At 45.7% G+C, this 26,839-nt stretch overlaps 1 protein-coding gene across 6 annotated transcripts; it reads left to right on the top strand.

Annotated features, from left to right (window-relative positions):
* The first annotated feature begins 572 nt into the window (after positions 1 to 572).
* Positions 573 to 24,321, top strand: LOC118208224 (kelch-like protein 12). Of its 6 annotated transcripts, none has more exons than XM_035382690.1 (12): positions 575 to 720; positions 2,087 to 2,318; positions 3,834 to 3,987; positions 5,551 to 5,768; positions 11,639 to 11,788; positions 17,045 to 17,159; positions 17,880 to 17,986; positions 19,856 to 20,051; positions 20,447 to 20,605; positions 21,348 to 21,446; positions 22,014 to 22,200; positions 23,458 to 24,321. In XM_035382690.1, exons 2-12 carry the CDS (start codon positions 2,136 to 2,138, stop codon positions 23,582 to 23,584), a joined length of 1,695 nt encoding a protein of 564 aa, XP_035238581.1. In that variant the 5' UTR covers positions 575 to 720; positions 2,087 to 2,135; the 3' UTR covers positions 23,585 to 24,321. The 6 variants fall into 6 exon arrangements, with proteins under 6 accessions (XP_035238582.1, XP_035238581.1, XP_035238577.1 ...); XM_035382686.1 differs by having other exon boundaries at positions 575 to 884; XM_035382687.1 differs by having other exon boundaries at positions 575 to 888.
* Positions 24,322 to 26,839: the final 2,518 nt, after the last annotated feature.

Below are 26,839 nucleotides of genomic sequence, written 5' to 3'. Positions count from 1 at the left end.
GCATATGTTTACCAAAATTCACTCACAGCCAGCCATATGCACTTCATGACGGCAAATGTATTGACTTTCTTAAAAAGGTAAGATTAAAAAACACAGGGCCAAGTGACTTGAAACAATTTTGGAAACATTGGGTAGCATTGCTTTGGAATACAGCTTTAATTTTGGTGAGGCAAGATACCATATTGTTTGTATTACAGTAACTTGGCGTCATTTTGATATCAATACTTTTAATGGCAGGCCTAGATTTTGCCAGTTTGAATGGATGAGTTACAGACAGTGCTTTGTATGTGTGAGTAACTTGGCATTTTTGTGTGAGATTTTTATGAGATCCGTTATTCCTGATAAGGCACAATTCTATGCCTATCGGTTTTAAATTGGTTACCGCTCAGTAAAAAATAATTCAGTACGAAGTGAGTGAACTTTGCGTTAAAACGGCGACATACTTTCACATTTTTTTGCTGGAAGACAGATTTGACTAGGTTTGCCATTAAAGATGCGTTATTTGTTATCGATTCGTAGCTCTGGGTTTCGAACGACACGCGTTCTCGCGATTGTGGGAATTCTGAAGTGTGTGACGTAAGACTGTTGTGCTTGTAGTGGGAACATTCTCGTCCTACACAGTGAGCTAGCTGACCTGCCAGCGCAAACCGGGTTTCACTAAAGCGAACTGCATGTGTTTGTTCCCCCTCCCCAGAATAAAATCTGTGGTTCGAAGTCATGGTTAGTTGCATTTATTAAAATATTCTAAACTCACCTTTGCATATTAGCTAGGCCGCCAGAGGAACCCAGCAGTCGTAGGAGTGGCGGTCTCACCGGAATATGGAGCGCCACAGTCGGCAGCTGTAACTGCAAAACAACGAAGCCCCTTGATTGCTGCTATTTATGTGGGTAAATTGCGTTGCTATATTTACTTTGTTATGATCATAGCCTGGGCTAAGTAACAAGTAATTTGTATACTTTTAAATATAGTGATTGTTTTGAAGTCCAGAAAGCTTTTGCATCTGATCATAAGGTAGCAAGCGCTTGTGCTAAGAGAGGCGATATATGATACGTTATTGTGCACTGAAGCTAGCTTGCAAACTACATAACCAGGACCTAAAGTTAGTTACGTGATATACTTAACGTCTGTCATATCCTGAAATTTTGTGGTTGCTAACTGGCGAGTCCAAGTTAGCTAGCTAGTAAATACTGCTATAGCTAGCATTAGTTTGCTGGACAACCGGCAAATTTGTGCGAGCAACATCCTACTCAACTAAACGTTAGCTATTAAAAGCTAACATAAAAACATGTATGATAATGTAATTAACTGGTTTGCCTATCTGCATTAAAATGATAATTTGATGTATAAACGAGCTTCTATTCTATTTCCTTGTATGAACGTCCCTTATATTGACGTTACTAAAAACAGAATTGCGAAATACGCTGGTGTTTTGAACCTCGAAGGCATTCTTGGAGCTAGCATGCTATGATGCTAGCCTCATCATATTGTAGGGTTGACACTATCAATGCACGTGCGCCTAGATGCTATGATCGAGAAAGATACTGCACATTATTCCATGACTCGGCCTGACTATAACCAGCTTTCTAGCATACATGGAACAGTCGCCGTGGTATTCCTAGCTCAGACAAAAAAACCACGTCTTTGCTAACTACGGACGTGCTGTGCATCGGTAACGTCAGGTAAGATGGTGTGAGTGAAATCCTGAGGATACCTCTAACGGATTACTAGCTTGGTCTTTGGAATAGTAATGTAATACTTGGACATTGTATAAAGTAGTGTACATTGCCGTCATATAATACGCATATTTTCCTTGCAAGTGCAGTAGCACTACTGAATTGTTGATGGTTTTATGGTGGACATGGGGGGGCGGTGATTATTTATTTTATAATTCGCTGAACCCCAGTGTTAAGCAGTGTGCATTTATATTAATTTAGATTCTCCATAGACTTTGATAAAGATAAAATTGGGAAGCAAATTGCTGGTACACCAGTTCCAGGCAGAGCTTGCAGCTGTGAACAACATGCATAGATTATTCATTCTTTCATGTCAATCACATTCATAAGGCCCTCTCTCTGTCACATACAGCCCCCCTTGGAGGTCACAAAGACTGTGCCCCTCCCCCAGGAAGGTTGCCATGGCTCCCAAAGACATTATGACCAACTCCCATGCAAAGTCCATCCTGAACGCCATGAACGCCTTGCGGAAGAGCAACACGCTCTGTGACATCACCCTGAGGGTGGAAGGCACCGATTTTCCCGCCCACCGGATTGTCCTGGCTGCCTGCAGCGACTACTTCTGTGCCATGTTCACCAGTGAGGTAACCATGACTACACCTCGGATCTGGGGTTCTAGAAAGTGAGATTGATTGCCACCGGACCGCTACTTGTGACGAAAGGTAGCGCCGACCACAGCCTAAAGAATGCACACTGTGTCCTTTGGATTTTTAAAAAGCTGCTGAGTAACTGGAACTGAAGTGTGAAACTTCTCAGTTTCAAAAGGAGCATAATGTAAATGGATGAATGAATGAAAACACAGTTATGGAAAATGTGCTCAGACGGCTGTACTGTGGGCACACAATGAGCCTGATGCCCTTTTACAAATGTACATTTCCTCGGGGTGCTAGAATACATGAAGCTGTTTCAAGTTTTAGATATGTACGCTAAATGAAATTAATGAAACTTGATTTTATAGTGAATCGATCAAGGTTGCATTTAATTCTATGCAATTCAAGGTATAGTTTCTTGACTAATTGCAATGGACAGTAGCCATCGATGCAATTATGAAGACAAATAAGGAGGTCTGCAGATCTTTGACTTCGAACTTTTGTGCTGCATTGATAACCTGGCCCTCTGGGGTTCGGCCGGATTTTCAGTTGAACACCGTGTCATTGCGCCAGTATCGCGGAGAGATTTATAGAGCAGTGTCTGGCCACGATGGTATGCTCCCATGATTAAAATGGTGTGTGTACAGTATTTGATAGCTGTATGATTGAGTTTATGTGTATGTCGCTGAAACAGATTAAACTAGGTTATAGAAATACTGTTTGAATAGGTAACAAAGGTCCTTTAACTTAGGGAGTGTGAGGGAGAGGGGATTTTTCAACATGGGCACATAGAGGTGCTTTGAGGTGTGGAGCAGAGAGCTAATTGAAATCAGGTGTTCATCTAAACAAGACCAGGTTAAAACCTAGTATATGGCTGGACCTAACGCGCATGATCCGATCCAATACGTGTGACTTCATAACTCGGCCGACCAATGGTGTAACTTCATCACTCACTCAGTCACTCAGTCAGTCACAGACATTCGCCCAGCCAAAAACAGGGAACGGTGTCCTTGCTTAATTTGTCCAGTAGAGGTCGCCACTGTGCAAAAAGCTCATCTCACGAGTGTGTGTGGCATGTGAAGCTGAGTGTATTTGTATAACCTGTGAATACCTGCATCAGATTACTCAAAGGAAGTCCGGAGGCCATTCCCCACTTCGTATAGTAGAGAGAATTTACTTCAGCTAGTGGGAGCTTGTCTTGTGGTGGCTATTTTATTTGGGGGCAGTGCTAAAGGTCTATGTTCATTCAGAAGTAATTTCTCAGGTCATTACTTTGGAAAAGCTTTGTTAGGGTATCACAAACAGGTGGGAAGTTGTTCACACATACACTTAGAAACACTACACCGTGCTCATGCCGATCACTCAGAGCCAACAGGTGAACGTTGCTGTCATAAGCTACCTCTCTTATGTGTGACATTTAGGTGGAAGGCCCTGCCGGTGAGTTTGCCCTACAGCACCATACGCTGCAGTGCACAGTCTGACAGACCCTCCCTGTTGGGATTCTTGCAGTTGTCGGAGAAAGGGAAGTCCTTTGTGGACATCCAGGGGCTGACTGCTTCCACCATGGAGATCCTGCTGGACTTTGTGTACACAGAGACGGTTCTGGTAACTGTGGAGAATGTTCAGGAACTGCTTCCTGCCGCCTGTCTGCTGCAGCTCAAAGGTAACCAGGGCAACGGTGCTGCCTGCATTACATCCCAGCATCCCTGGCGAGCCACCTCTACTTGCGCAGATTAAGCCCATGTTGTGTTCTGCTTCCTGTCTTGTCATTTGTTTTTATCGGAGTTTATACATAGCTGAGAATCTCCTCAGCAAGAAACAGATATTTCCAGAACAGAACTCAGTGGAAAAGGGAACTCTTTTCTGTTGAACATCAGACAGTTAAGCAATACTAATAGCTGCCAGTAACTGTTTTAAATTGGTTACAGCCAGTGTTGGAGAGACGGTGTGTATTCTTCTTGTGCTCTCTCTTGCTGTTTCATTAAGCTTTAGCATTCTCTGCTGACCTTGGAGAGCTGCAGGGTGTGTTAGTGTTGGAGAGCTGCAGGCTGTGTTAGTGCAGGGTGTGTTAGTGTTGGAGAGCTGCAGGGTGTGTTAGTGTTGGAGAGCTGAAGGATGTGTTAGTATTGGAGAGCTGCAGGGTGTGTTAGTGCAGGGTGTGTTAGTGTTGGAGAGCTGCAGGGTGTGTTAGTGTTGGAGAGCTGCAGGGTGTGTTAGTGTTGGAGAGGTGCAGGGTGTGTTAGTGTTGGAGAGCTGCAGGGTGTGTTAGTGCAGGGTGTGTTAGTGTTGGAGAGCTGCAGGGTATGTTAGTGCAGGGTGTGTTAGTGTTGGAGAGCTGAAGGGTGTGTTAGTGCAGGGTGTGTTAGTGTTGGAGAGCTGCAGAGTGTGTTAGTGCAGGGTGTGTTAGTGTTGGAGAGCTGCAGGGTGTGTTAGTGTTGGAGAGCTGCAGGGTATGTTAGTGTTGGAGAGCTGCAGGGTGTGTTAGTGCAGGGTGTGTTAGTGTTGGAGAGCTGAAGGGTGTGTTAGTGCAGGTTGTGTTAGTGTTGGAGAGCTGCAGGGTGTGTTAGTGTTGGATAGCCGCAGGGTGTGTTAGTGCAGGGTGTGTTAGTGTTGGAGAGCTGCAGGGTGTTTTAGTGCAGGGTGTGTTAGTGTTGGAGAGCTGCAGGGTGTGTTAGTGTTGGAGAGCTGCAGGGTGTGTTAGTGTTGGAGAGCTGCAGGGTGTGTTCATGTTGGAGAGCTGCAGGGTGTGTTAGTGTTTGTTACTCTGTGCTCATCAATGAAAGTAGTTTGCACCCTGCCTCACCCCCCCCCCCCTTCTTGGGTCTGAAATAGTTGTTCATTTTTCGGTGAAAATAGAAATCAGCTGCCTTGTAGCTCTCCATGGGCATCAGTGAATGGACATGCTTTACAGGATTCCTATGATACCCACTGGTCACCTGTACCTGCTAATTGTTAGCCTGTCTGTATAAGGTCACATCACAAGGCTTGTGGAACATTCTCTGTGTTTGGTCAGTGGGGTGCTGCATTTGCATTAGCATCCTGGCATGCTCTTCCCATGTACTCTGTCTCCTTACGCACATGCTTTCCACAAACACACACAATCTCACACACACACGTACACAAACACATGCACATACACACGCACACACAATCTCACACACACACACACACACACACTCTCACGTACACACACTCACACACACATACACACACACACACACTGCAGGTGTGAAGAGGGCTTGCTGTGACTTCCTGGACAGCCAGCTGGACCCGTCCAACTGCCTGGGCATCCGGGACTTTGCAGAGACGCACAATTGCCTGGACCTGATGCAGGCCGCGGAGCTTTTCTCCCAGAAGCACTTCGCCGAGGTGGTGCAGCACGAGGAGTTCATGCTGCTCAGCCAGGAAGAGGTGGAGAAGCTGATCAAGTGTGACGAGATCCAGGTACTGCGCCCCCTGCAGTCAGCACTCAGAAGTGCTGACTGCTCTTCATAAAATGGCTGCTGGTTACAACACAGTTCAGCTGAGCTGTTGTAAATCAATGCGTAAGGTGAACGAAGAGCATTCAGCCAGTTTTGCTTCGGAGTGGTTTTTAGCACATGCAAAGAGACCAGCAGCTTAATTTACATTTTGACCAATATTCCAATTCAAGTATTCTAAGAATTCAGAAAACGTTTTTGTTTTTTAAAGACCCTTCTGCTGTCCTACTGAACTCAATTAAATTATTTAAAAGGAATGTTACTCATTGGCAGTGCTGTTAGAAATGGTCACACACACACACAAAAAATTCTATACAAATAAAATTGCTTCATTGTCAAAATTGCTCCAAGTTAAACTATGCGGTTGTTCCCTGCACTTGGAACGGTACTTCTCTCTAGGGTTTTCAACACACTTGTTCCTGGTTATGGTTATACACTTTGTTGTACGTCGCTCTGGATAAGAGCGTCTGCCAAATGCCTGTTATGTAATGTAATATGTAATGCTTCCTTGTTGTCTGGTGATGATACATTGCGGTTGGAATAGTTTGTTATTCCTTCTGAGTTTTCTTCTTTTCTTTCTTTTATTGCTTCACATTCATTTTGCAAATGCCCTTATCCAGAGAGACTTATAAGAGAACATCTACTTGATGAACGCAGCTCTTGAATTTTAGACTTTAATGCCATTCGCTGGTGTTTTTAAACCACCGTTTGGATGCCTAATTGAAAGCCGGGCCCCTGACGGTGATTGGGGATTGGCTGGTTGGCATGACCCTCAGTCACTCTGCAGAGCGAGCACAGCTGGCGGGATAGTCTCCCCCTTCCTGTGCCGGAGCTCTGCTTCTGGGCGCCCCTCAGCCACCTACAGAACGTGCAGAATTACACTGCTCCAAATTACAGAGGATAGTATCATATTTATAACTGTCAGATGTAAAGTACTCTTAATAATCTCACCTAGATGTCCCATGTGCCCTAAAAAGAGAGGCGAGAAGCTGCTTATACACAATTTGAGGCAGATGAAAATTCTGCAAGCAGTATTCTATGTTCCAGGTGTATAAATGGTTATTTAAACGTGTTTGGTGGATAACGGAGGCTGCCTAATGCCGTCCCTCAGAAAGTGGGGGGTGGGAATTCATCGCGTCTCCCTGAAATCGTAGGCGATGGTCTCCCTGAAGTGGTGGGAGATCGCTTACGTTCAGACAAATGAGTGTGCCGGTACCGCAGGCACTAACCTGCAGTAACCTGTCTGAGTGACAGTCTAATTTCAGCCTCTACCCGCCCATTTGGCTGGCTGAAAAGCGAGGGTTCCTGGGTGCCTGATGAAGGCCTCGCTGTGTTCTGGAAATTCCTGTCTGGAGCTGCGCGGTTTTGCCCCGTGCGAACATAATTACAACTGTTGAGTTTAAAACAGGCACAAACCTGCAATTGAAAGAGTGTGGGAATGGCATTGTGGTTGTTGTATGTATCCGTTACCTGATACAGACTGCAGAGTTTCAGTTTTCTGAAACGTGCAATTTGAGGTTGGGAGGCTGCTCAGTTCCTGCCCTGGGGCTTGTGATGCATCTGGATTAAAGCCAGTTATCAGGCTGCAGTTATCTATCAGCCTGCAGTTATCAATCCGGCTGCAGTTATCAATCCGGCTGCAGTTATCTATCAGCCTGCAGTTATCTATCAGCCTGCAGTTATCAGCCTGCAGTTATCTATCAGGCTGCAGTTATCAGGCTACGGTTATCTATCAGCCTGCAGTTATCAATCAGGCTGCAGTTATCAGCCTGCAGTTATCTATCAGGCTGCAGTTATCTATCAGGCTGCAGTTATCAATCAGCCTGCAGTTATCAGTCAGGCTGCAGTTATCAGCCTGCAGTTATCTATCAGGCTGCAGTTATCTATCAGGCTGAAGTTATCAATCAGGCTGCAGTTATCTATCAGCTTGCAGTTATCAATCAGGCTGCAGTTATCAGCCTGCAGTTATCAATCAGGCTGCAGTTATCTATCAGCCTGCAGTTATCAATCAGGCTGCAGTTATCTATCAGCCTGCAGTTATCAATCAGGCTGCAGTTATCAGCCTGCAGTTATCTATCAGGCTGTAGTTATCAGCCTGCAGTTATCTATCAGGCTGCAGTTATCAGCCTGCAGTTATCAGGCTGCAGTTATCTATCAGGCTGCAGTTATCAATCAGGCTGCAGTTATCTATCAGCCTGCAGTTATCAGCCTGCAGTTATCTATCAGCCTGCAGTTATCAGCCTGCGGTTATCTATCAGGCTGCAGTTATCAGCCTGCAGTTATCTATCAGCCTGCGGTTATCTATCAGCCTGCAGTTATCTATCAGGCTGCAGTTATCTATCAGCCTGCAGTTATCTATCAGCCTGCGGTTATCTATCAGCCTGCAGTTGTCTATCAGGCTGCAGTTATCTATCAGCCTGCAGTTATCAGCCTGCGGTTATCTATCAGGCTGCAGTTATCAATCAGGCTGCAGTTATCTATCAGCCTGCAGTTATCAATCAGGCTGCAGTTATCAATCAGGCTGCAGTTATCTATCAGCCTGCAGTTATCAGGCTGCAGTTATCAATCAGGCTGCAGTTATCTATCAGCCTGCAGTTATCAGCCTGCAGTTATCTATCAGGCTGCAGTTATCTATCAGCCTGCAGTTATCAGCCTGCGGTTATCTATCAGCCTGCAGTTATCAGCCTGCGGTTATCTATCAGCCTGCAGTTATCAGGCTGCGGTTATCTATCAGCCTGCAGTTATCAGGCTGCGGTTATCTATCAGCCTGCAGTTATCAGGCTGCGGTTATCTATCAGTCTGCACCTTGGACTCAGTTTAGGGTCGTCTTGATTATCAGGCTGCAGTTATCAATCAGGCTGCAGTTATCTATCAGCCTGCAGTTATCAGCCTGCAGTTATCTATCAGGCTGCAGTTATCTATCAGCCTGCAGTTATCAGCCTGCAGTTATCTATCAGCCTGCAGTTATCAGCCTGCGGTTATCTATCAGGCTGCAGTTATCAACCTGCAGTTATCTATCAGGCTGCAGTTATCTATCAGCCTGCAGTTATCAGGCTGCGGTTATCTATCAGCCTGCAGTTATCAGGCTGCGGTTATCTATCAGCCTGCAGTTATCAGGCTGCGGTTATCTATCAGTCTGCACCTTGGACTCAGTTTAGGGTCGTCTTGATTGGATTAATGATATAGTTGTTAGCAAAAACTGAAACCTTTCGCTTGGTTTTTCAAGACCCATAAAAAAATCAGCCTTTTCCCTGTCCTGTGTACACAAACTGCAAATTGTACAAAATTGGGTGTTGAATTAAATTGGGCTTTGTATTTTAGAATGCCGTCCTATCTCACGTGTTTTTAGGTGAGGGTTAGGATTATGGTTAGGCCGCTCTAGTGGGGTGGAATGTTCCCGCTCTCCTGTCAGATGCCCCTCTGCGTTCCTGACGGTTTGGTGAGAAGTTTGTCACTGGCTGTGCAAATGCAGGGGAGTACAACGACTCCCGGTATGACTACCAGCCTGGCTGGAGGGATTATATGTGTAAAAGAAACTTCTGTACAATCAAAAGGAAGTGCTTTTCTTGGCACTGTTCCTCTGGCCTTGCTTTGTGTACTTCTGACTAACTCTTGATAACAGCATCTGCTGAAAGCCTAAATGTACATGTTTCTGTAAATATAGAAAGTGTGTCTGTTAGTACTCATGCATGTGTGTGTATTTAGTGTGTGTGCATGCATGTGTGTTTGTGTGTGTGCGCATGAGCGTCTGTGCGTTCGTTCGTGTGAGTGCATTTTTGTGTACGTGTGCGTTCAGATTAACTTTGAGGAGCCGGTGTTTGAGGTGGTGTCGTGCATGTGCGTGTGTGTACGCACGTGTGTGTGTGTGTGTGTGTGTGTGTGTGGACGTGCTTGTGTGTTCAGATTGACTTGGACGAGCCAGTGTTTGATGCGGTGTTGGGTGTTTGTATGTGTTTGTGTGTGTGTGTGTGTGTGTTCAGGTTGACTCCAGACCTGGGTCAAATATGTATTTGTTTTGATTCAAATACTTTTCTGTGCTCTGTTGATCTTGCCTGGTGTAATATGACCAGAAGGCGGGGTTTGCACTTTTTGAGACTATTTCATTGGTTCCAATACACCAGACAAGATCAGTAAAGCACAGAAAAGTATTTGAATCCAAAACAAGTACGTATTTGGCCCAGGCCTGGTTGACTCAGAGGAGCTAGTGTTTGACGTGGTGTTGCGTGTGTGTGTGTCTGTGTGTTCAGGTTGACTCAGAGGAGCTAGTGTTTGACGCGGTGTTGTGTGTGTGTGTGTATATGTGTGTGTGTGTGTGTGTGTGTGTGTGTGTGTGTGTTCAGGTTGACTCAGAGGAGCTAGTGTTTGACGCGGTGTTGTGTGTGTGTGTGTGTGTGTGTGTGTTCAGGTTGACTCAGAGGAGCTAGTGTTTGACGCGGTGTTGTGTGTGTGTGTGTCTGTGTGTTCAGGTTGACTCAGAGGAGCTAGTGTTTGACGCGGTGTTGTGTGTGTGTGTGTGTGTGTTCAGGTAGACTCAGAGGAGCTAGTGTTTGACGTGGTGTTGTGTGTGTGTGTGTGTGTGTGTGTATGTGTGTGTTCAGGTTGACTCAGAGGAGCTAGTGTTTGACGCGGTGTTGTGTGTGTGTGTGTGTGTGTGTGTGTGTGTGTTCAGGTTGACTCAGAGGAGCTAGTGTTTGACGCGGTGTTGTGTGTGTGTGTGTGTGTGTGTGTGTGTGTGTTCAGGTTGACTCAGAGGAGCTAGTGTTTGACGCGGTGTTGTGTGTGTGTGTGTATATGTGTGTGTGTGTGTGTGTGTGTGTGTGTGTGTGTGTTCAGGTTGACTCAGAGGAGCTAGTGTTTGACGCGGTGTTGTGTGTGTGTGTGTCTGTGTGTTCAGGTTGACTCAGAGGAGCTAGTGTTTGACGCGGTGTTGTGTGTGTGTGTGTGTGTGTTCAGGTAGACTCAGAGGAGCTAGTGTTTGACGTGGTGTTGTGTGTGTGTGTGTGTGTGTGTGTATGTGTGTGTTCAGGTTGACTCAGAGGAGCTAGTGTTTGACGCGGTGTTGTGTGTGTGTGTGTGTGTGTGTGTGTGTGTGTGTGTGTGTGTGTGTGTTCAGGTTGACTCAGAGGAGCTGGTGTTTGACGCGGTGTTGTGTGTGTGTGTGTGTGTGTGTGTATATGTGTGTGTGTGTGTGTGTGTGTGTGTGTTCAGGTTGACTCAGAGGAGCTAGTGTTTGACGCGGTGTTGTGTGTGTGTGTGTGTGTGTGTTCAGGTTGACTCAGAGGAGGTAGTGTTTGACGCGGTGTTGTGTGTGTGTGTGTGTGTGTTCAGGTTGACTCAGAGGAGCTGGTGTTTGACGCGGTGTTGTGTGTGTGTGTGTGTGTGTGTGTGTGTGTTCAGGTTGACTCAGAGGAGCTAGTGTTTGACGCGGTGTTGTATATGTGTGTGTGTGTGTGTGTGTGTGTGTGTTCAGGTTGACTCAGAGGAGCTAGTGTTTGACGCGGTGTTGTGTGTGTGTGTGTGTGTGTGTGTGTGTGTGTGTGTGTGTGTGTGTGTTCAGGTTGACTCAGAGGAGCTGGTGTTTGACGCGGTGTTGTGTGTGTGTGTGTGTGTGTGTGTGTGTGTTCAGGTTGACTCAGAGGAGCTAGTGTTTGACGCGGTGTTGTGTGTGTGTGTGTGTGTGTTCAGGTTGACTCAGAGGAGCTAGTGTTTGACGCGGTGTTGTGTGTGTGTGTGTGTGTGTGTGTGTGTGTGTGTGTGTTCAGGTTGACTCAGAGGAGCTAGTGTTTGACGCGGTGTTGTGTGTGTGTGTGTGTGTGTGTGTGTGTGTGTGTTCAGGTTGACTCGGAGGAGCCCGTGTTTGAGGCGGTGTTGAACTGGGTCAAGCACAGCAGGAAGGAGAGGGAGCCGTTTCTGCCTGACATGCTGGAGTTTGTGCGCATGCCCCTGCTCACCCCGCGCTACATCACCGATGTCATCGACACCGAGGTGAGACGGACACGCTGCACCGAGGCCAGACGGACCGCCCATCTGTCCCAAAATCCATGATTAAAATGGTGATATGGTATTACAAAATCCACCGTTCATATGCTGATAATGGGTACCCACTACACCCCACCCCACAGTGGGTCTGGATCTCCATAAAATCCTGATTTATATTCACACAGTGAATGCAACTGTTTTAGAACACATATACACTCGTTGTTTATGAAATGTCATAATCAACCTTAACCCTAAGCCTTACCCTTACCCTAAAATATAAATAAAATGAAATAAAATGGATGTGGCCTACAGCTGAGTTCTCTGTGTAGTTATAAGTCACAGTTTGATGGAGACCCAGACCCACTCTGGGTGTAGTGGGTACCCACTATCAGCAAATGAATGGTGAATTTTGTAGCACTGTTTCACCATTTTAATTGTGGATTTTTGGACAGTCAGGGGAGCGGGCACACGACACCAGCCTACAAGGCACCCTAGCCCCAGCTCTGCCAGATCTGTGGTAGCTGGAGGCCTGTTCAAGAGCAGGTGGATTAATCCTGAATCGCTGCTCCTGAAGCTCCCCCAACCCCTCAGATCCAGTGTAGCTTACTCCAGCACTAAATCTTGTTGCATAATAATGGATCTGCTCTTGTATTTAATGGGTGTCTGTCATTATGATTATGCATCATTGGCTGTCTGATGCTTATGGGATGGATTATTATATTCAGAACACAGGGAAGAAGTGGGGCACTGTCTGTAGGGAGGCCTACTCTCAGCCCTTACCTGAAGTGGGGCACTGTCTGTAGAGAGGCCTACTCCCAGCCCTTACCTGAAGTGGAGCACTGTCTGTAGGGAGGCCTACTCTCAGCCCTTACCTGAAGTGGGGCACTGTCTGTAGAGAGGCCTACTCCCAGCCCTTACCTGAAGTGGAGCACTGTCTGTAGGGAGGCCTACTCCCAGCCCTTACCTGAAGTGGGGCACTGTCTGTAGGGAGGCCTACTCCCAGCCCTTACCTGAAGTGGGGCACTGTCTGTAGGGAGGCCTACTCCCAGCCCTTACCTGAAGTGGGGCACTGTCTGTAGGGAGGCCTACTCCCAGCCCTTACCTGAAGTGGAGCACTGTCTGTAGGGAGGCCTACTCCCAGCCCTTACCTGAAGGTCCCTTGTGACTGGAGGATTCCTCCACTGGATTTTTTCTTATTTGCCACATCGCTGTGGTCCCACCCCTCTGGGTAACTCCCATCCTCTCTGCTTTCCCTCACACAAGGGCAGATTGTCCACTCTCCTTTAAAAAGAAAAGAGTGCAGGTTCTTTTTTCCCCAAAACTGCTTGTTTCACAAGCAAAAATATTACTTGTTTTCAAATATAGCCAGATATCCAGCATTCCCCAACAGGGTTTTTTCTTTTTAGACACAATTGGAGCCAAATTAATAATTCTGTAGCATAATCTTTTTTTAATCATGTTTTTTTGTTTACCCCCTTGTACCAGACAGTCTTCAGTATTTTCAGTGTCATGCTGTGATTGTCTTTGCTAATTGCTAAAGAAGTATTTCTGTTCAAATGTATTCATATCATAAACTCTCTGGGTAAAGATTAAGCAGATAATACGTTGCATTGGAAATGGATAACTGAATTTTTCTTTCCCTTTGCCTACTGGAAACTGATTTAAATAGCATTGTTGGAAGTACTATTTGTCCTTTTGGAGTGAGTATATTATCTGATGAAAAACACGTTTGCAACGTACAAAAATGCCAAGTTACTCCCACATAGCCTACAAAGCACTGTCTATAAGTCATTAGTTCAAATCTAGGTCTGCCATTAAAAGTATTGATATCAAAATTGGAAACAAAATTGTGCCGAGTTATATGAAACAATATTGACTGTCTTAGCTCAGACAAAGTAAACAAGCTGAATTCCAAAAGCAGTGCTACCCAATGTTTCCTAAATTGTTTCTAGTAACTTGGCCCTGTGTGTACAAGCATACAGTATATTAATGCGGTAAACATATGTGTGGATAGGTTTGTAAGATTCTATATGTATTTAATAGGCCTCAATATGTCTAATTGTTATTTGTATTTATGTATGTACCCCCCCCCCCCCTTTCTGTGGTGTGAATGATTGTATGTTTCTTGGTATAAATGTCTGTTTATAAATGTAAATGTTACATGCTGCTAGGGAAACGTATTGCATATGTCTGTGTATGTATGTATGCATGTATGTTCATTACAGTAAGATGCAAATATACAGGAACATTTTGTAAAATGAACTTGACAACCAAGTATAAACAAGTCCTTTCTGGAGGAATATCCTTTCTTTAGGTATTGACCAGCAGTTTCATACATTCATTTAAATGTCTTGCATGAGACAACTTTTGTTATTTGACACTTTGATGTAACACAAAGTTTAAATGATGACATTGTCTTCAGATGGTAAGATTAAAAAATGCTGGGCCAAATCATTGGAACAATTTAGGAAACATTGGGTAGCATTGCTTTGGAATACAGCTTGTTAAATTTGTGTGAGCTAAGATAGCCAATATTTTTTTGTGTAACTTGGCGTACTTATGATATCAATACTTTTAATGGCAGGCCTAGATTTGAATTAATGACTTATAGACTTTTGTATGTTGAAAATATGATTTTCATCAGATATCATTTGTTTTTATACTGTGTTTGTTATGAGTAAGTGATAATAGTAATTCGTATATATATGTAGGCTATGAAGGACATGCATAAACATAAATGCATGCAAACACACAGCCTACATTTTGAAAGTAACACACTGGCATGGATTCAATCATCTTTCCTTTACCATGAATGACGAATAAATGAAAGTGTATGTCATTTATAAATGAAAGTGTTTTTAACAGGCTGTAGTACATGACAGACCTACTAATCGTTTGTATGTTGCTAGAGGATCTACAGAGCTAGCTAACATTAATTTAGAAATATATCATTACAGGGTAGCTGCAGTAGACTAGTTAAAAAGTAGTTATCAGTTAACAGGCACAGCAGTGAATGTGAACCGTTCTGACTTAAAGAAAATTGATATAGGCTACCTGGCGTAAAGAAGTGTAGAAACTTACAGCAGTTCCTATACAACCGGTAATAACACCTACCGGACCCAATCACCACGCAGATGTTGCTGCTTAATTTTGGAGGCATCTGTACTGACGTTATGCGCTCGGTCTGACGTGTCTGTAGTAAGGCAGCTAATGTTGAACACGGTGAAAAAATTCAGAAAGCGGAACTGTCTAAAGTGTGCATGTATTTCATTTGGATTTCAGAAATATATATTAGCCTCTCGCAAAGATTTTACAGATGCAAAGGCAACAGTTTAAATGTTTCATTTTTATTTGGCCAGAAAGCCGGTGTAATGAATTAGAGGTTTGCTTCAGTCGAGGGGGATTTGAACCCGGATCTGTCACTCGTCCAAAAAGTTCCGCAGGGAAACGCACTACTTGGTGAGCTACGAGGTACATCAACATCTGGGGAGCAAAGTTTTGTTCTTTTAAACGTGCGCACTTGTGTATATATATGTCCACTTCATGTGTGTAACCAATGTTTTTATTGGCTGATGTACCTAAATGTCCAATGGGGAGACGTATTCTTTGTGGACCTGGAGCATTTGTGATGATGTAATCAGGCGGGGGAAAAAAGAACAAGGAAAAAACGCAAAATCCCCTTAGTTTGTGGTTTTTATTGTGTGGATGTTTGAAGTTGTTTATGAATTTTATCTGTTGAAATGGGGTCAGAATGTACAGAAATTGATGTTTTTAAGGGCTGAGAGTCTGTGGTTGTTGCGGTTATTTCTGTGGGGAACCCTGAAAAGTGCCAGAAAAAAAACTCTCGGTGCTGTATAGGTATGGGGCATTCCCCGCCAAGGCGTAACTTGGCTGGATGGCATACCTGCCATCCCAGCCTAGAGCGATTTACATATATATTTACTAATATGAAATTATCACAGCAGTAATAATAAATAATGAATAATGACAGACATTGCTTAAATAAAAGGGAAAACTAGTGCCTAATGCTAATCTTCTAAAGCAAGTTACCTCTATCATACTGGTGATCCCAAAGCCACCCAATTATCCATGCAAAAGCAACAAAGCTTTACAATGTCATGTTTGAATGGTCTCTAGAGGAGATCCACAAAATCCATAATTTTGCCATAATTTTAGACATTAATGTACCCCTTAGCCCTGCTGCCCCACTTACCCCTTAGCCCTGCTGCCCCACTTACCCTTAGCCCTGCTGCCCCACTTACCCTTAGCCCTGCTGCCCCACTTACCCCTCGGCCCTGCTGCCCCACTTACCCTTAGCCCTGCTGCCCCACTTACCCCTCGGCCCTGCTGCCCCACTTACCTCTTACCCCTGCTGCCCCACTCAGCCCTGCTACCCCACTTATCCTTTACCCCTGCTGCCCCACTCAGCCCTGCTGCCCCACTTACCCCTGCTGCCCCAGTACCCCTCAGCCCTGCTGCCCCACTTACCCCTGCTGCAGTCCCCCTCAGCCCTGCTGCCCCACTTACCCCTGCTGCTCCAGTACCCCTCAGCCCTGCTGCCCCACTTACCCCTGCTGCTGCAGTCCCCCTCAGCCCTGCTGCCCCACGTACCTCTGCTGCCCCACTCAGCCCTGCTGCCCCACTTACCCCTGCTGCTCCAGTACCCCTCAGCCCTGCTGCCCCACTTACCCCTCAGGCCTGCTGCCCCACTAACCCCTCAGCCCTGCTGCCCCACTAACCCCTCAGCCCTGCTGCCCCACTTACCCCTCAGCCCTGCTGCCCCACTTACCCCTCAGCCCTGCTGCCCCAGTACCCCTCAGCCCTGCTGCCCCACTAACCCCTCAGCCCTGCTGCCCCACTAACCCCTCAGCCCTGCTGCCCCACTAACCCCTCAGCCCTGCTGCCCCACTTACCCCTCAGCCCTGCTGCCCCAGTACCCTTCAGCCCTGCTGCCCCACTAACCCCTCAGCCCTGCTGCCCCACTTACCCCTGCTGCCCCACTCAGCCCTGCTGCCCCACTTACCCCTCAGCCCTGCTGCCCCAGTACCCCTCAGCCATGCTGCTCCAGTACCCCTCAGCCCTGCTGCCCCACTTACCCCTCAGCCCTGCTGCCCCACTTACCCCTGCTGCCCCACTCAGCCCTGCTGCCCCAGTACCCCTCAGCCCTGCTGCCCCACTTACCCCTGCTGCCCCACTCAGCCCTGCTGCCCCAGTACCCCTCAGCCCTGCTGCCCCAGTGTTAACGCTCTGGTTTCCTTTCAGCCGCTCATTCGCTGCAGCCTGCCCTGCCGGGACCTTGTGGACGAAGCCAAGAAGTTCCACCTGAGGCCAGAGCTGAGGAGTGAGATGCAGGGCCCTCGAACCCAAGCGCGATTAGGTACGCCCCCGAAGGGCTTACAATGCTGTAACATGAGCGGCCCGATTGGGTGCACCCCCCCCCCCATGAATGTGGGTGACTGTGTAGTATAATGGGTAAGGAACTGGTCTTGTAACCTGAAGGTCACAGGTTTGATTCCCTGGTAGGACACCGTTGTACCCTTGAGCAAGGTTCTTAACCTGCATTGCTTATGTATCCAGCTGTATAAATGGATGCAATGTGAATGCTTTGTAAAAAGTTGTGTAAGTTGCTCTGGATAAGAGCATCTGATAAATGCCTGTAAAGCTTGTGACAATGCATGTGATTCATTGTAATCCGTAATCTACCTGAACCTTTGGAGGAAATTGGGTTTATCCTTTGTCGCCATGGTACCGGCCTTGCCATTGGGTTTATGGTGTAATCCAAGGTTGGGAACTGCGTTCTGGTTTTTGTTTCCACCAAGTATCCTGGCTTAATTGGTTAATTAGCTTTACACACCGATGGCAGTCACTCATAGATCAGGCAGTGAAACGTTTCCTGTTGGGATACAAGCACAGTCTTCAGCAGTCATATATGAACATATTAATAAATGTAGTCACAGAAATTATGGTCATTTACAATTTGTAAACTATGGTATTAAATCATTTAAAGGAACCATTGTCCTGAAATCCAGAAATGGATATAGTCCTCCTGCTGTAGTCATAAGCGTTAGGCTCTCTAACGCCAGGCTTCTCCATTCAGGAGCCAAAGAGGTCCTGCTGGTCATCGGCGGATTTGGCAGTCAGCAGTCCCCCATCGACGTTGTGGAAAAATATGACCCAAAAACGCAGGAGTGGAGCTTTCTGCCTGTGAGTACCATCAGAGGTGATATTTGTTTGTTTGGTAGACATTTTTTCCAGAAAGATCAACCAGTTTCTAAATCGTGATCCTGTCAGAACTGCATGCGTGTACAGAATAATATAAGAGGCCAACTTGAGTCCAACCAAGACTAAATATATATTAGAGGCTAAGGCCCTGTTCAGACGTGTACTTTGTATCCAGATATATCTAGATTGTGTCTAGATTCAGTTGAGACAGATGTCAGTTCACACCTGGCATCAGGATGTCTCCACATGCCTCTCGAGTGACCACTTGTGATCTGATCTCACTTCCGTGCTCAATATGCAGATGAACCCGTACATCATTTCCGTTTGCAAAGACCAAATGCGTTGGTGTTTTTTACAGGCGGGAGGCAGGCAGCAATGCACTGCCTAGTCTGCCAGAAATTAAAAGAAGTTATACAACTGCTTGGCTGAATACTCGATTCTGATTGGTCCAAGGGTGGGCATTATTTCTCAGTAAAGGGACACCTCTGCCTTTTAACAGTTCTAAAATCAATACACTACAAAATCCAGCATTCTAAAGCAGTTTAAACAGCAACTTTATTCTTTCGCTTTTGTATTGCTGTTACATCCCCTCCCCTTTTCAATGTCCAATTTCACAATTGATGGCAATGTTGAATCACATTTCTAGTTACTGTTGCTAGCTTTATTTACAATTGCCAACCGTCCGCAAATCGGAATTGTCCCTTATTTGGACAGTAGAATAGGCGTTCTGTATTTAACTCATAGCTACGGGACACATTTTCATCCATATGTTTGTGAACGATTGCATTTAGTAACCGCTGTTTTGAATACAATTCAATAGTTAGCTAGCTAGCAGTTTTATTAAATAATGTAATGACAAAAATGACCAAAATTGGTGCTAATTGTATGGTATAAAACGAGAAGGAACTCTTTTTTCTTGATAGAATCATTGTTTTCATAGAATTAACGACCAGAGGTTTTTGCTTTACAAAGGTCCAAATAGAACTACCAACCAGAGTTTTGCTTGACAATGGTAAAATAATATGCCCAAACAGCCGCAGAAGAATATTTCACTTTCAGCTGATTAAATCGATAAAAATCAATGAATATAAAAGTAACCAAGTATAGTCATTGTTGGTATCCCGCTGTATAAGTGGAATAAACCCCTCCGGGCTGTCCCGTTATTGGACAATAATGTACTTTGGGTCGTTGGCGCGTGAATGAGTACGTACTTCCGCTTACGCAGAGGACGTCAGTTGACTAGGCGGTCCTTCAATGTGGCCCATGTAATGGACGTACCTGAGAAAGGCGCAGAGACAGAAGCAGCGGTGCAAAAGTTAGGGGTTTATTGTTCCCAGCACAGGTTGACCACAAAAAAAATGTCTCAAACCAACAAGCGAAAAAAACCAACTGACTGAGGTTAGCCTCTTGTAGTAGAGGCTAAGACCGTTTGCCCCTCTAGTTTTCTGAAAGCAGGGGGCGGAGTCTAACTGACCTGCAGATCCATCCTGTAAGTGCCTTGTATCCTGCATGGGGAAGGGCACATGCAGAAAAATGTTCTGCCTTTGAAGCTGTAGATTCCTTCAGAGCTGAGCTTTGCATTTGCTCATAAAATGTAGTTTATCGCTCATTAGTATAGTTGTGTTCTTGTTTTTATAACTTAGTTTAATGTTCAGTAGAGTAGTTGACAATAGACAAGTTGTCAATCTAGTCTGCACTGCTTGGACTTGCTGCCTCTTGACATAGCTCCACCCCTGTACTGCATTTTGACCCCTGACCTTTGCGCTTGCACTTGCATTGTAAGTTGCTCTGCGAAAGCATGTCTGCTGAAGGCCTGTAAAGTGAGGCGGATTGCTCACGTGGTTTCTGCAGAATATTGCCCGGAAGAGGCGCTACGTTGCCACGGTTTCGCTGAACGACCGAGTGTACGTGATCGGAGGCTACGACGGCCGGTCACGGCTCAGCTCGGTGGAGTGCCTGGACTACACGGCCGATGAGGACGGCGTCTGGTACACCGTGGCAACCATGAATGTGCGGCGTGGACTGGCCGGAGCCACCACGCTCGGGGGTGAGTGGGGGGTGGGGCTGGCCGGAGAGTGAGTGGCGGGGTGGTATCTGAAAGATCTATCAGGCATAGGGGCTGTAGGAGTTAAAATGTTATACATGTATGTGTTTACTAACATAGCAAATCTCTCTCAAGCAGTAATTCTAACCTTACTAATTTTGGAGACCATGTTACAAATGATGATTTGCTAAGCTGAAGGTAAACACAGAGTGATGTGATATGAATGTTGTGAATGCCCCCCCCCCCCCCCCGTGAGACTTCCCTTCTGCAGAATAAGAAGAATGCGGATTGGCTACAGTTCCTGCCTCTTTCCTTGTTCCTTGGAATCTAATGGGGCTTGTAAGTTCATTTGGACAGCTTTGTGTTGCCTCTGCATGTGTGGCCTTGTTTGTGTGCAGATATGATCTATGTGGCTGGGGGGTTCGACGGGAGTCGTCGCCACACCAGCATGGAGAGGTACGACCCCAACATCGACCAGTGGAGCATGCTGGGAGACATGCAGACGGCCAGGGAGGGGGCGGGGCTGGTGGTGGCCAGCGGCCTCATCTACTGTCTGGGTAGGTGGAGGACGGCTCGCGAACATACACCACCGCCACCCAGAGCGTGGTACATCAGCCTGGGGCCTATCAGCCTGGGTTGTATCTGGGGTTTAATAACAGAAAAGGAAGCTTCACCTGCTCTTTTGAAGTGAGCACAGAAGTCAAGTATCCACAGGTCATAGGACACATCTGGGCAGATATTTAAGTTCATAAATATGTTCTGGTGCTAAGCCATTTATGGCTTTAAAAACAAGTTAAATCATTTTTAAATCAATTGTAAAACAGGCAGCCAGAGCAGAAGTGCAGCTATTGAGGTGATCTGCGCTCTCTCCTGTTCTGGTCAGTAGTTTGCTGCAGCGTTTTGAACCAGCACTGATCGTTCTATAAAGGCTTCGACAGGCCATAAAAATTGCCCAGATCTGCCTGACACAAATTCATTAATCTTTCTGTATCAGACTGTGAACGAAAGGGCCTAACTCTAGCTATGCTTTGAAGGTGGGGGGGGAAAAACTTTAATGCTAAGGAGCCTAGGTCACAAACGATCTTTACTTTTTAATCCTGTAATTAAAACTCCTGCCTTGTCCTGGTGAGGTTGGAGGGAATTGCTAGACATCCCAATTTGTATGCTGTTTACACAGTCTACTAGATGGCTGAAGAACTGTTATCATGAGGTAGATGCTTAGATACAGTCGTGTGTCCTCTGCGTGGATACAGCCGTGGAGCTGGCATGCCTTACATACGGACGTCTGTGTGCCTTCAGGCGGATACGATGGGCTGAATATACTGAATTCAGTGGAGCGATACGACCCGCACACAGGGCACTGGACGAATGTCACGCCCATGGCCACCAAGCGCTCAGGTGCGTCTGTAAAGCAGGGCATTGTGGGTTTGTTTTACAGGACTTACTCGTCACCCTCTGAGGGGTCCCCCGATTTGTTGCAAATATTAATTCCCTTTTGAAGACATTTTTTGATTGTTATTATTATTCTTATTATTATTTATATTATGTATTTTTAGCAGTGCATGTTTTCACTTTTTATTGTTACTTTAACCTTTGCATTCTATTGTTCCCAGCAATTGCCTTTTTTGCCGTTCATTTTGAGCACACTGTATGATGTATATAAATGAAGTCATTTTGAGCACACTGTATGATGTGTGTAAATGATGTCATTTTGAGCACACTGTATGATGTATATAAATTAAGGCATTTTGAGCACATTGTATGATGTATATAAATGAAGTCATTTTGAGCACACTGTGTGTAAATGAAGGCATTTTGAGCACACTGTATGATGTATATAAATGAAGTCATTTTGAGCACACTGTATGATGTGTGTAAATGAAGTCATTTTGAGCACACTGTATGATGTATATAGATGAAGTCATTTTTGTGAGTGTGAACAGTGGAGTTGTTTTTCCCTCACAGGGGCTGGGGTGGCCCTGCTGAACGACCACATCTATGTGGTGGGGGGCTTCGACGGCACTGCCCACCTGGCCTCCGTAGAGGTGTACAACATCCGCACTGACTACTGGACCACGGTGGCCAGCATGACCACGCCGCGCTGCTACGTGGGAGCCACTGTCCTGCGTGGCAGGCTCTATGCCATCGCTGGGTAAGCCTCTAAACTCCATCGCTGGGTAAGCCTCTAAACGCCATCGCTGGGTAAGCCTCTAAACTCCATCGCTGGGTAAGCGTCTAAACGCCATCGCTGGGTAAGCCTCTAAACGCCATCGCTGGGTAAGCCTCTAAACGCCATCGCTGGGTAAGCGTCTAAACTCCATCGCTGGGTAAGCCTCTAAACGCCATCGCTGGGTAAGCGTCTAAACTCCATCGCTGGGTAAGCGTCTAAACGCCATCGCTGGGTAAGCGTCTAAACCCCATCGCTGGGTAAGCATCTAAACGCCATCACTGGGTAAGCGTCTAAACTCCATCGCTGGGTAAGCCTCTAAACTCCATCGCTGGGTAAGCCTCTAAACGCCATCGCTGGGTAAGCGCCTAAACGCCATCGCTGGGTAAGCGTCTAAACGCCATCGCTGGGTAAGCCTCTAAACGCCATCGCTGGGTAAGCGTCTAAACTCCATCGCTGGGTAAGCCTCTAAACTCCATCGCTGGGTAAGCCTCTAAACTCCATCGCTGGGTAAGCCTCTAAACTCCATCGCTGGGTAAGCGTCTAAACGCCATCGCTGGGTAAGCCTCTAAACTCCATCGCTGGGTAAGCCTCTAAACTCCATCGCTGGGTAAGCCTCTAAACTCCATCGCTGGGTAAGCCTCTAAACTCCATCGCTGGGTAAGCATCTAAACGCCATCACTGGGTAAGCGTCTAAACTCCATCGCTGGGTAAGCGTCTAAACGCCATCGCTGGGTAAGCCTCTAAACTCCATCGCTGGGTAAGCCTCTAAACTCCATCGCTGGGTAAGCGTCTAAACGCCATCGCTGGGTAAGCCTCTAAACTCCATCGCTGGGTAAGCCTCTAAACTCCATCGCTGGGTAAGCCTCTAAACTCCATCGCTGGGTAAGCCTCTAAACACCACCTCATGGCTGACCCTACACCATCGGTGCATAAGCCATCAAACGCTGCCTTGCTCACTATGCTCTGAAGAAAATTAAACTCCAGGAAAGATGAGCCTGTAATTTTATAGTTGTCTGGGTGTGGTCTGCAGAAAGTGTGTCCCACACTGAAGTCAGCTCCCTGGGTCAGAACGTGTTCCTGGTGTTCTGGCTGTACAGGAAGTGAACATGACCAAGCTGTTGGGCTTGAAAATGATAGTAAAATAAAACAAAGCAATTCTATGTTACATCTTGTATTTAGAGCAGAAAGATGTGGGTTTTGGCTTTTTTCTGATCCAGTCTGCTCCTGTGCATCACACAGGTATGATGGGAACTCACTCCTCAGTAGCATCGAATGTTACGACCCGGTGATTGACAGCTGGGAGGTGGTGACGTCCATGGCGACGCAGCGCTGTGATGCGGGGGTCTGCGTGCTGCGGGAGAAATGATACGCCTGCGCAGCTTCACCAGTGCAACCGTGTGGGAATAGGAAGAGCCTGTCTGACCCGGTGGGGGGGGGGGGGGGGGCGGGGGCGGGGCATGTGTGCAAAAGGGCCCACTAGCTTTCCACAAGACCCAACAGACCTGCCACACCCAAAAATCCTCCCCTGCCAGCCACCCTGTGCAGACTTTGAGATACTCCCACCCCTCCGTCCCTGTTGTAACAAGGAGGGGGGCTAGAGATATTTATATCTGGACATTGTTCTGACTTCCACGTTCAACAAGTCAAGGGCAGTCTGAGTTCGTCCTCTCATCGCTCTCCATGCATGGCTCTCTTCTGTATGAAACCCCGCCCCCAGCCCAGAGAGGAAGGGGCGGGGACGCGATCCCATGACAAACCACGTGATTTTTTTTTAAATTGCAGACTTGTCCCGGAGAAGTGCAATATTTTACTGCTGTGATGAACTTTGAGATGGGCAAACTCGGAAGCCTTCAGCTGCTGCCGTCACCAGCCTTATGTTCGCCGCATTTCACAGAGCTTAGTGGGTCACGTGTGTCTCCGCCTAACGTGTAGGAGAGCCTCAGGCATTTGCCATAAGTTTTTTGTGATTGTTAATGTATATTATGAGTGTGAATTTAGTGTCCGAATCTGGCTTGACTCTGATTAAATGGGTAAATGCAATGTATTTTTTTTCTTTTTTAAAGTATGTTAGGGGTCTGAGAAATAAATCAACAAAGTGCTGTACTTTTGTTTCATTTCTTTGTTGAAAATGAAATTTTCTGCCTTCTGAAGAGTGATCATACCACCATAGGCGACCGCTGGGACATTTTAAACGTCAAACTAAAAATTTCGCTATCTATTTTAAATGTTTTTACCTCAAACTAATGCGATTAATGTGATTACCAAGAAAATGTAATCGGTATAATAAAAAGTAGGACTGAAATGAGAAAGAATTAACAAGATTTATGCCACAACTATATATTTTATCCATGGTTGCTATGAGTACAAATAAAATGTGCTACTTTACGCCCTTCAACCATGACTTACAACAGAATTGAAAATACGATTTGGTTACCGGACGGAATGAAAGAGATCGCCGAGCTTGTTGGAAACTGTAGTTCAGTAATTTGTTTTGTAAATGGCTTGCATCGAACATGCTTTGATGCTGCAGCATGTGAAATAATTTCCGAACAAATCGCGACATTGGTAGGTGAATCCTTACTGGTGCGATGTTGTATGTTTCTTAACTGTGCAACGTATCCGCTTTTTCCGGTTTTTTCAGTGTGAACATAAACTGGGCAAAATATACGTGGTACACTCGTGGTAGACGACAAAAATGTTTAAATGTACAGGGAACTATTCTACAGGCTACTGTGAAACAAAACAGCAATTGTCATTGGTGTTTGCGTCTAAGTGCGAAGTCACAGTAAACACGATTCAGGTAAATGTCTTTAGGTATATTTGATAGGAGCGCTTTGGCTGCGTGTTTGTCATGCTGGGATGAACGTTCTGTAAACTTTTCTTGCCTCGGAATTTGGCAAGATGACACCTTCAGCATTTCTGTCGTTAGGAGAGTTAGCACTTGGAAAGAATTTTACATTTCAGGTATTATATTCAGCTGTCACGTCACTGAGCTTCGGGCACATCGTGTCAAACAGTAAATGTATATGTATTTTACCCTCCGTGAATCCCATACTGCGGTTAGGGAATTTTACCGTTTGTTTTTGCTGGCTGACTCCCCTGTTGTTATTGGCTATTCTTGTTCTCTTTTGGGAAGATCAGAATGGTTGGAATTTCGAAGGCAGAGGGCACAGTAGACAGGAACAAATGGTCAACTGGCCACTCAATTATGTGCACGTGTTCAAAAATAAGTATGTGCAAGGACAAATAGCCTGCCTTATCTGTTCGGAATGAAATTTGGGCCCCTGAGGTGAATGCAAGTTGGCAAACCTGATTCAAATGCATTTTTTTTCTGTATGTGCTGCATTTTGAAACCACCACAACAGATCCATGTTGATGTTCAAGGATACTGTGTGTTGCTAACCAAAGTGGACAATTGTATGAAAAAATTGTGCACTGAATATTGATGCATTTTTTTGCACAACCAGTAGTATGCAGAAATGTTACCACTGTGAAAGGGGTTAAACAATTTGAAAAGAAGCGTTTGACCTGGGTCTGCGAGACCAGTCTGTGTGGAGCCACGGAAGGCTGGCAGAACGGCAGAAATCGAGCAGCTCCAGTGAAGCAAGGGCCGGGACCTGGACAGGAACCCATATCTTCCATCGGTTGGAGAGGCATGGAGACTCATAAGGGACAGGAACCCATATCTTCCATCGGTTGGAGAGGCATGGAGACTCATAAGGGACAGGAACCCATATCTTCCATCGGTTGGAGAGGCATGGAGACTCCATCTTCCTTCTGTCCCTGGCTCGGTGAATATAAGCAATATAAGAATATGTACAATCTAATCGAAGCTGCAACAACACACAACCAACAGACTGGCATTCAGTCTGTGCCCTGACTGGGGCATGTCCTAAACATTAAGAAAAAAAGTGTATATGTTACATTTCATTCTATATTGCATACATATTAGTGACTTCCAAAGTAGGGATGATTTGTAAGACTCAAAAAAAAAAAAGATACGTGCTTAAAATTGAGCTCAGAGTTAATCAGAGTCTTGCTTTGTGTCTTTGTTCCTTTAAGGACATGTGCTTATGTTCATTCATTTGCCTGGAGAGTTCTCCTCACCATCAGGCTTTTAAATGCATTTGAATATGTCTGCCCTGGGGGCGCTGTGAGAAGCTCATTCCATTTCAGCTGAACAACATCACAGACACTGTGGAACTACCTGTCATTTCTTTAATGAAGTAGACCTTTGTCTTCTGTTTCCCCTTCAATTAAAGCACACATGCACATGAACATGTCACAATGTAAAATTAAAGCACACATGCACATGAACGTCACAATGTAAAATTAAAGCACACATGCACATGAACGTCACAATGTAAAATTAAAGCACACATGCACATGAACGTCACAATGGAAACTTTTTTAAAAGTAGACCAACTTCTTGCCAGTTGTTTTCCCAGTGTTTTTCTATGCAGAGGGCCATTCCTATATGATTCTATATTTTATCGATGTTTTTACCGTTTCTTCCCTCTTCCCCACGTTGCCTGGCAGGGCTCTTGCCCCAACCCTCGAGAGTGCTTTGAGAGTCGTCTGGTCTCCCCCACCTCTGCGGTCCAGCCCCTCTTTCGTCATT

Source organism: Anguilla anguilla, chromosome 11 (genome assembly GCF_013347855.1).
Source record: "Anguilla anguilla isolate fAngAng1 chromosome 11, fAngAng1.pri, whole genome shotgun sequence".
NCBI classification, from domain to species: domain Eukaryota; kingdom Metazoa; phylum Chordata; class Actinopteri; order Anguilliformes; family Anguillidae; genus Anguilla; species Anguilla anguilla.
Note: the sequence above shows the minus strand (reverse complement) of the source record. Positions and strands in the feature narration are given on the sequence as shown.

Excerpts from the sequence above, each read along its gene's own strand:
- LOC118208224 (XM_035382690.1), top strand. The coding sequence starts at position 2,136 with ATGGCTCCCAAAGACATTATGACCAACTCCCATGCAAAGTCCATCCTG. Across the intron at positions 17,160-17,879 it reads TCGAACCCAAGCGCGATTAG|GAGCCAAAGAGGTCCTGCTG; the intron begins GTACGCCCCCGA and ends TTCTCCATTCAG. Across the intron at positions 21,447-22,013 it reads CATGGCCACCAAGCGCTCAG|GGGCTGGGGTGGCCCTGCTG; the intron begins GTGCGTCTGTAA and ends TTTCCCTCACAG.